This window comes from Magnolia sinica, chromosome 6 (genome assembly GCF_029962835.1).
Source record: "Magnolia sinica isolate HGM2019 chromosome 6, MsV1, whole genome shotgun sequence".
Lineage (NCBI taxonomy): Eukaryota > Viridiplantae > Streptophyta > Magnoliopsida > Magnoliales > Magnoliaceae > Magnolia > Magnolia sinica.
In genome coordinates this window covers 20,897,111-20,907,187 of record NC_080578.1, presented here as the reverse complement: position 1 = coordinate 20,907,187, position 10,077 = coordinate 20,897,111, and the positions used below count along the sequence as shown (strand labels likewise).

General features: G+C 39.6%; 2 protein-coding genes across 2 annotated transcripts; one reads left to right on the top strand and one right to left on the bottom strand.

Annotated features, from left to right (window-relative positions):
* The first annotated feature begins 1,290 nt into the window (after positions 1-1,290).
* On the top strand, positions 1,291-4,877 carry LOC131248492 (putative RING-H2 finger protein ATL35). Its single transcript, XM_058248782.1, has 3 exons — positions 1,291-1,548; positions 3,083-3,180; positions 4,077-4,877. Exons 1-3 carry the CDS (start codon positions 1,402-1,404, stop codon positions 4,426-4,428), a joined length of 597 nt encoding a protein of 198 aa, XP_058104765.1. The 5' UTR covers positions 1,291-1,401; the 3' UTR covers positions 4,429-4,877.
* A 1,708-nt stretch (positions 4,878-6,585) lies between these two features.
* On the bottom strand, positions 6,586-8,643 carry LOC131249548 (pentatricopeptide repeat-containing protein At1g08070, chloroplastic-like). Its single transcript, XM_058250353.1, has one exon. The coding sequence runs from the start codon at positions 8,641-8,643 to the stop codon at positions 6,586-6,588; it is 2,058 nt and encodes a 685-aa protein (XP_058106336.1).
* Positions 8,644-10,077: the final 1,434 nt, after the last annotated feature.

The window sequence follows — 10,077 nt, the reverse complement described above, 5'->3', positions numbered from 1 at the left end:
TTCCATGCACGCTGAAATCGTTTGCGTGCATCAAACACAGGAGCGGATTAGGTGAGACCTATTATGGGACTCACGGTGATGTACGTGCCTTGAATCCACACCCTCCAACCGTTTTGAAAGCTCATTTTAAGGCATGATCCAAAAAATGAAGTAGAAACAAAACTTATGTGGACCATGCCACACGAAACAGTAGTGATTGAATACTCACCGTTGAAAACTTCATGGTGCCACCGGAATGTTTATTTTCCATCCAACATGTTGATAAGGTCACAAAGATCTGGATATAGACCACACAAATATCATCTTTATCCAAAACTTTGGTGGCCCATGAGAAGTTTTTAATGGGCGATTACCACTGTTTTCTGTATTATGGTCAACCTGATATTTGGATCTTCTTCATTTTTTGGATCATGCCTTGAAATGAGCTTTCAAAATGGATGGACGGCATGGATGTAGTCACATACATCAGTGGCCCCCACAGCCAGTGGTCCCACCCACCTCGGTGGATCCGGTATTTCTTTATTGAACTCAGACCGTTGAATATGTTTCAACCGTACATTAGATAAATTCCCCACCAACGAATCGAGTAGGAAAAGTTTTAGTTCGATATCCATTTAAAGAGGGCTCGGCTTTTTCAACGGTTTGTTGCAAGTTAATTTTATGACACGTGTGCAATTTATAAGTGAACGTGTTGATCCGTACACCGTTAGAGTATCGAAGTTTTGCTGAAACGAAGAGCCTACGCCATGCATGCGCGACCTGGCCCACCTCTCGTTAGAGTCAACCATCAGCATCTTTTTCTTTCGTTTTCTTAAAGTTTCGGAAATGACAGGTATAACACCCCCTCTCCATGACACGTGTCAATGTGGCGTATCAATCGAGACCGTCAATCTACTGGGCCATATGATAGATGACACGAAATTTCAGAAACGAAATATATGGGCCAATCCTAGACTTCAGATCTCATTACTTCTCTGCACAGAATTTCTTCCGCTAGCCATTATTTTTTCCCAACCGTAGTTTTGAAGGACACAGATAGGATGAATGGGACAATATATCTTCCATCTATGAGAGGGCCCACTAAACGAATGGTCCTGATTGATACTCCCTCTGCCACATGTACTGTGGATGATAGGCACCTACCATACTCTGATTTTGCAGCCTCTACCCACCGTACCTATTTTTAAAAACATGCCCCGCCACAGACAGTGACCCGTTGAATGCAGCTCTAACTTCCAACAATGTCTTGGACTCTTGGGTAGAGACCTTAGAGACCTTGTAGCTCTCTCTCTCTCTCTCTCTCTCTCTCTCTCAATTTTGGAATATTCAGTGCAGGTTTGGTTATCATTTTGAGATTTTGTTGAAGATCTTCTTCAATTGGCAGGCCTGCTTGGAACCGGTATGAATTGGCTCGCAGCCATTGTCGCCTTCGGGATGAGCGCTGTGTTCATCGCCTATATTTGTACGATGCTAATTTGTAGGAGGATCCATGACGAAGAATCAAGGGCCGCAGCCATGGAGGCATTTGATGCCGAATTGAGATCCGAGGTTAGCTTGATTGTTGATTGGTTCAGTGATATTGGAAATTGGGTTCCATGTTCGTTTCAATCTTTAGGTTTTTATGTTTCTCAATTACATTGAGATGTTTGTTTTTATTTTATTTTATTTTATTTTATTTTATTATTATTATTTTTTCCATCTTGCGGTGTTTTCAGTTTCAGAAGCTGGCCCAAATATCTGGATAGGTTTATGATGATGTTTTCGGTATCGCGAACTTGGGTTGTATCTAGTCCATCAGATCTGTTTGTTTGTGTTGTGGATGATAGGTCGATGGACATCATCTTTGGTGCTGTCCAAACTGCCCAAATAGTGGGACCCACGGTAGATTAGAAATATCCCCAAAATCAGATAGATTAGACAATCTTGACCTCTGATTAATTGATACTAGTTTATTGAATTTGGGCAGTTTTAACTACTTTTTTGGTTATACAATCCACTAGAAGGCCACCAGTCAAAGATCTAGGATCATAATTTCAGGTTAATATATTCCATCTACAAGTGGGTCCCACTATTTGGACAGGTCTGATTGAGGTATATTTGTACATTAGGGAAGGACATGGTACAATGTTGGGCACCCTATAATTCCCAAAATTGGGTGGGAGAATTTTCTTTCGCACGTTTTGTATGTGATACTTCCATGCAAATTCCAAGCTTGACATTAACAATTGACGGTAACTGTTTAAATTGCCTAGAATTGATGGAAGCATTTGTCGGCACTGGCAAAGCACTTGATATTTATCTCCTGTAAATTTCAAGGTAGAAAAAAAAAAGAAAAAAGAAAAAGAAAAAGAACAGCAGTCAAAAAAGGGTCTAACGAATCCTTCAGGGCCTGTTTGGTAGATGCCTGAAAATGGTTGTCTCATTTTAATTAATGATAATCATCTATTAGAGATTGTGGCATCCACCAAACAGGTTGTTGGAGGTTGTTGAAACTGGCAAGCTTATAAATAGATGAATTGGCAGATTGGATTTTCTTCCTACAGTACATCATAGGATAAGGAATTGATGGAAACCCATTCCAGAGTGTCTGAAGCATACTGTTAAAAATAAAAATAAAAATCTGTAACACTTGAGACAGTTCAATATAGATAAACAGAAAGACAGTTTCAGCACTTATACATACATATATACATAATGTAGCCAATGGTTTGACCCCAAACCATCTTCGGATTTAAAATCCTCTAAATGTTGCAAAATGCGACTGTGAGTTTCGAGGCATGCTGTACTGAACATTTTAACTGATAAAACCTGGTGTAATCTGGTGAAAGAGGTGTGCTGGCTTTCTATCTACTTTGGTATTTCTGCTATTAAGTCACATTCTTACGCCTTAATGCATCCCACATGCTTGATTGCAAAATCTTCTCAGCCTATTTTTTTTTTCTCTGTTTTCAATTGTGGCCATCTCCTGATGTTTAAAATCTTTCATTAACTTTCATTTGTCAAAACCAGTTTCCATGCTTCCTGAGCCTCCCATCTTAGGATGACTTTTATTTTTATTTTTCTGTTCAATTTTTCTTTGCAGCAAGATGAGTCGATCAATGGCCTCGAACCAGCTGTTGTTGCTGGATTTCCTACGATGAAGTTTAATAGCAATGCCTTCCATTCGAGAGAAGATGCCCAGTAAGTTTAGTTTTCCATGTTCCGGATTTACTTGTGTCCCTATACTAGTTGATTCTGTTTTTCTCTGTTATCTGATGCTAGATTGTTTAAATCGTGTTACATGGCACTCAGTGAAAAATGCTTGGATTTTGAGAGCTTAATGCACTTAGAATTGGCAGCGTTTTGACAAAAAAAGGCACAAACGGCATTTGCACACTATTCAAGTGGTATCCATTTTGAATTGAAGAAGGAGCTCTCTCTGGAAAGTGCAGAAATCCCATTCCAAATCAAGCGGAATGGAGAATGTCTGTGTCACAAGCTCCAAATGGCATGTGAGCTTGTTTCCGCAAATGGAAGAATGTGCGCAAGGGCCATGTGTGTCAATGGACATTCTGCTCAATATAAATATACTAAATTCCAAATTCACTCTCAAATAATTTATGGATGCACAAAGAAAATGAGCTGTGCTCCCCCATTTGATTGCAGTAAGTGTATTACATGGTAAAATACTAGACCAGACATACCCTCAGGCCTCATCCTTAGTGAGGTTTTACGCAGCATGTAAATGGGCATATGAAACAGTTATGAGTGTATGAATGCACATTGTTTTTCTCTCTTCAGACAGAGGTTGAAACCATGTCAGAAACCATTATTCCTCATACGATCTCTACAAAAGTTTCGTTTATGAATAATATTTATTATTGGTTACTCATTTTCCATTTTCCATTTGTATTATTCATCAGTGTAAACTGAGTTAACAGTTAGTAACTTAATATACAAGTTCCTCTACTGGGAAAAAATTAAACTAAAACTCGAAAAATGATGTTTGATCATGAAAGTACAAATGACATGTATGCATTTTGAGCCCTAGTCCTTTCTTCAAGTTTTTTATTCAGTGTTGCTATTTCCTTCTGCAGGTGTTCGATATGTTTAGGAGAGTACCAAGAGAAAGAAATACTACGAATTATGCCCACATGTGGTCATACTTTCCACCTCACTTGCATTGACACATGGCTCCATAAACAATCGACCTGTCCAGTTTGTCGTTTGTCATTGCAAGATTCAGTTGAAGCAAAACACATGATATCTCCCATGTTCAATACGATTCGTCAATTGGTAGACAGTTCTGAGGTCGTGACAGATCATTCTTATCGATGGTTACTCCCTCCACATGAGCACTCATCGAGCAATCAAAGCAACTTAGAGCACTGTGGGCATGTGCTTGGAAACTTGGAATCTTCACGCGTGGGAGAAGAAATCAGAAGATAACCAATAAAGGGTGTTTCACGTACAGAGACATACGAAAGAAGTGGATGAGATGAGAATCAATAGACTGAATTTTATCATTTCAGCAGTAATAGAGAAAAGCATTTTGTTCAAGGGGTGTGGGAAAATTCCATGGAGAACAGCACATGATTGAGAATTCAAATGTCTAAAATGCTGAAATTAATCTTCAATCCCTTGCAATACAGGCCTACTTGTAAAAAAATTTTGGTGCTTGTTTGGAACTTAGGTATGGTTTAGACTTCAGAGAAACTAGGGCATGCAATGCATATGGGCACTCTTCCTAAATTAGTTGTCAGTTTCTGTACTATATTTAAAATTAATTGAATCCAGCATGCTGTATTAGTAGTGTTTTTCAACTGGGTTCTAAAAGTTGTCCTTGCTTATATAGAGTCAATTTTGTGATGCCTGCCAAAATAGAATTGAGATTGCCCCCCCACCCCACCCCCTCCCCCTTCAGCATTTTAGACATTTGAATTCTCAATCATGTGCTGTTCTCCATGGAATTTTCAATCCCTTGCAATACAGGCCTACTTGTAAAAAAATTTTGGTGCTTGTTTGGAACTTAGGTATGGTTTAGACTTCAGAGAAACTAGGGCATGCAATGCATATGGGCACTCTTCCTAAATTAGTTGTCAGTTTCTGTACTATATTTAAAATTAATTGAATCCAGCATGCTGTATTAGTAGTGTTTTTCAACTGGGTTCTAAAAGTTGTCCTTGCTTATATAGAGTCAATTTTGTGATGCCTGCCAAAATAGAATTGAGATTGCCCCCCCACCCCACCCACTTTTTTTTTTTTTTTTTTGGAAACAACTTCACAAAATGCAAAATCATTACAAAGGGGGCAGAGATTTCGCCAATGAAAAGCTCTTAGGTCCCCCTCATATTTCCCAAGTCACTGGCTATATGATTAGCTTTTCTAGGAAGAAGTGGAAAATCTATATTGTAATAAGAAGGAAATTATGCACCATTAATTAAATTCCCATTGTTTTAATCAAATGATATGTTCTCATTATTCGTTTGAAACCATAATACTTAAATAAATATCTAGCATTGGAAGCCGAACCCATAACTGTTATGGATTTTACTGCTTGATGAATCACAATTCAGTCAATGACATAAAATTCTGTCCAGGAAAATCAACAGTCTAACTAGTATCTCCAGTATATTTAATCATCACCAACTTCATGGAATTTGGTCTGAGAATCCTATCTTCGAAAATTTTGTGATTAAACCACTCATGGGCTCAAAACATCCAATTAAGAAATTGGAAATTTATGCCCACAAACAATGTAGAATCAACAACTCGTGTGCCATAAATAAAGAAATAAAATAGTTTGCATGACTAACATAAAACATGGTAATCTCGAAACTACGAGAGGATATCTAGATCGACCACTTCTTCTATTCCCAATTTTCTTAAGCTTCCCAATCATGCAAGTAGTTGAAGCCCGAGGAGCTCATATCACTGACCCACTTATCCATATGAATCATATTAATGGGGCCCACTCCCATAACCACCCCAGAGCTACCAATGAATTGGCTGGCCCCATTATCCTGTCAGCACCTCATTTTGCAATAGGATATGTATGTGTCTTCATCAGGTTGAATATTCGGATTCAATACAGCCACGAGGTTGATAAATGTGAGCAAAGATGGATCACGAGGCCACACAAACTTTCTACAGGTGACGGTAATAGCCTGGTTTGGGATATTGTCCTTATTTAGTGAGGAGGTATTTCATTGATTTGACCTTTTTCTTGGTTGAATGTGAACTACTGCAGTATTTTCTCTCTTAACCACCTATTGAAGGATAAAGATTGTTCTGATATGGGATGCTTTTGGTGCACGGGCCATACATAGTGGAGAGCATAATGCCAACTGTTTAGATCATGAACCAAGGGCTCCACTTGCCCCCATTCATGAGCATTATTGTAGACCCGAGCACTAAATGTTGCCTTTTATGCTTCACTCATATCTGGATATATAATTTCAACTCAGTTTGATTATTTACCATTGCAAATGAAAAAGTATTTGCAATTTATTGTATTCTTAAATAGAAATGTCATTGGAATCTTACCCTTTGAACTCAAAGAACTTTTCTACTTCACAATGAGAATTATCTCACAAGACCAAGTAATTACCAAAAATCCATGCACGAACATGAACCTTCTCTGAAATGGTGAAAGCGACTTCGATCCCTTGCAACTACCTCTCGGTCAAAAACCTTAGAAACAACCTTCAAGAAAGAATGACAATCATTACAGACACGGAGGTTCTTCACGATCCGAATCAAAGAACCAGGAGCGGTGTTCATTAACCCAAAAGCAATGGCCAGCTTTTCACTGTGGAAATACAGAGAATGCTCTTTCTCTTCCTCATTAATATCAAGCAGGACTTCGGTGGTACTAGAAACATGACCATCCAACTTGACCCGTCGGCACATCTCTTCCACCATCATATAGATCTGCTCTGTTTGAAAATGCGACCTATCTCCTGCAACAAACTGGTGAACCATGCCATTCACCTCAATCCAACTGAAGCCTGCAGTTTTCTCAATCCCTTTTGATTTCATCTGATTCCTGATCTTTAGAGCATCATCCCACTGGTTGGCCCCAGCATAGACATTCGATAGTAGCACATAACGTCCACAAGCATCAGGCTCTAACTCAATTACCCGTTTACCAATCTTCTCCGCAAGTGCAAAATCTCCATGATTCCTGCAAGCTCCAAGAAGAGTAGCCCATAAGATTGAGTTTGGCCTGATGGGCATGTTTTCTATGAATGCCAATGCATGATCCACAAGTCTTGCTCTACATAGCAAATCAACCATACATCCATAGTGCTCCATCCTTGGCTGAATCTGGTAAAGCTCTTTCATCTCACTAAAAAATTTGAGACCCTCGTCGACCAACCCAGCATGGCTGCACGCAGATAACACTCCAATGAATGTCACATCATCAGGCATCATGCCATCATGCTTCATCTGCTCGAAAAGGGCCATGGCATGTTGGCCATGACCATGCATGGCTAGCCCTCCAATCATCGCATTCCATGCAAACACATTCCTCACTCTCATCTTGTCAAAGACTTGTAGAGCAAAATCTATCCGCCCACACTTAGCATACATATCAACAAGAGCCGTCTCAAGCATAACATCCTCATTTATTCCACATCTCTCTATTAAGAGATGAATATACTTGCCTTGGTCCAAAGCACCTGTTTGAGCACAAGCTGAGAGCACACACACAAGCGTGACCTCATCAGGTCGGATCTTCTCCCACTGCATCTGCCTGAACAGGACCAATGACTCCTGAAAACAACCTGAGCTAGCCAACCCTGATATCAAGCTAGTCCATGTCAGTACGTCTCTCTGGCGCATCTCGTCGAAAAGCTGTTGTGCAGATGCCAAATCCCCACATTTACAGTACATATCAAGGACAGCATTGCCCAATTGAAGGTCCATCGCCAGCCCGAGCTCTTTTGAGTATGAATGAAGCAGTCGTCCTCGATCAAGATCACCCAATTGAGTGCATGCTGAAACCAAACTAACCATGGTCACTGTATCTGGCCGAACATCAATGGTTCGTGTCATCTCTTCGAACTGATCAAATGCCTCCTGATAAAAGCCTACATGGACATACCCTCCAATCATGGCATTCCATGACACAACATCTCGTAATGGGTTTCCATCGAACAGCTTGAGGGCAGCATCAAACGATCCACAATTCGCATACATCTGAATCAAGGAGTTGAGCACGAACACATCGGGTTCCAGCCCAACTTTCAAGATCTCAGCATGGAATCTCCTGCCCATATCTGGGGCCCGCAAGCGGCCACAGGCCGTCAACACAAATGGGAAGGTGAAATTATCAGGAACGACGCCAGATGCAATCATGATGTGGTAGAAGGACACCGCCTCTGATGGATTCCCCCCTTTTGCGTAACCTCTGATCATGGTGTTCCAGATGAACATGTCAGGTCGGTCGATCTGGGAGAAGATTTTCCGAGCGTAAACGAGGTCGCCTGATTTGGAGATTGCGAGAAAGGAGACGAGCTTGCTTACAGCGTGGTTGTGGTCGAAAAGGCAGTTTCGAAGGAGGAAGGCATGCGCTTGCTTGGATTTTTTTATGGTGGTGCAGTGATTCTTCAACCACTCTGTTGAGAGATTTTTGATGCATTTGGAGTGCGAGATCATCCCGCCATTGATGGTGATTTTTAACCTTTCATGTTAGAAGCTAGAGTTCGATGTGGAGAAAAAGCGTGCGCGCGCGAGAGAGACATGCGTTTTCTCAAATAATAATAATAATAATAATAATTTTTTTAAAAAAATTGAAAATTGAAATCTATATGAGCTTAACGGCTAGTGTGAAGGGTAGCGAAACTGAACGGCGGAGGCTGAGTTGCCTCTGCTCCCATCGAAATTCCCGGAGGCAGAAGCTACATCAACCTGTTTTACTGGAAATGAGCCTAAAAATTGAGGTAGATAAAAATTAAAATTTAAAAAAAAAAAAAAAAAAAAAAAACCGAGTGGATGATAGAACAAGAAATAATGGAATAACACCGTCGGTTAAAACAATGAAAATTTAAAATTTTACAGTGCTAATATTTGTGCTTTTAATTCATCCCAGTGAAGAATGCCCTTATGATCAGTTTAGACCTGTTTGGATTACTAATTTCCATGATAATATTAAAGCAAGGAAAAGTGCCTTCGTTATAATCTTACTAATGGAAAAACATTAATATGAATTATTTATCCAATGGAAAGTAAAGAAATTTATAATCATTGTACTTTTTACTTAATTCAAATTCATTATCAATTTATGAATATAACAATTGACCTTTAAAGTAAGTAAAAATTGCGCCCCCAATCAATGCAAAAAGGAAGTCCATTGCGTGGTGGGTTAGCGGTGTATGGAGGCCACCAATTTCTATAGGTCCCACCATGATATATGTGTTATATCTACACCGTCCATCCATTTTGCGAGATCTTTTTAAGAAATGGGCCAAAAATAAGTTAGATTTAAAGCTCAAATAGCCTACACTTCAAAAAACCATGGAGATAGAAGGTTTACCATTGAAACTTTTTGGGGACACAAAAGTTTTGATCAAGCTGATTTTTTTCCCTTCATCCATGTCCACTTGACCTTATGAACAGGTTGGATGGCAAATAAACATCATGGTGGACACTAAGAAAGTTTCAATAGTGGATATCTCTATATCCAGTCTCCATTGCTTGCCGTGGCATGGTCCACTTGAGCCTTGGATCTACCTCATTTTTTATCCCGTGCTCTTAAATTATCTCAAAAAACGCATGGATAATGTAGATATAACACATATATCATGGTAGGACCCATATATCTTAGTGAGAACACAATCATCAATCAAATGCAAATGGAAATATAGGTAAAGCATTTTATAATCAATGCATCTTTTCTTTACATTACCTTGGTTATCTGAATAGGCACTACGTGGACTTGCAAATTCAATTGCTATTTTCAAATGTGCTGGTCCAATCAAACACGATGCCTCACATGTAGTGGAGGGCTTGCATACGGATTTGATGTGTGTATGATGCGAGGGCATGCCAGAGCATATTTGATTCAATGTTTGATTGAACCTTTGGTGTCCC

Bases quoted from the DNA above. Each gene is read 5' to 3' on its own strand.
- LOC131248492 (XM_058248782.1), top strand. From the start codon at position 1,402: ATGAATTGGCTCGCAGCCATTGTCGCCTTCGGGATGAGCGCTGTGTTC. The intron at 1,549-3,082 runs GTTAGCTTGATT...TTTTCTTTGCAG, and splicing joins ATGCCGAATTGAGATCCGAG to CAAGATGAGTCGATCAATGG. The intron at 3,181-4,076 runs GTAAGTTTAGTT...TTCCTTCTGCAG, and splicing joins CATTCGAGAGAAGATGCCCA to GTGTTCGATATGTTTAGGAG.
- LOC131249548 (XM_058250353.1), bottom strand. From the start codon at position 8,643: ATGATCTCGCACTCCAAATGCATCAAAAATCTCTCAACAGAGTGGTTG.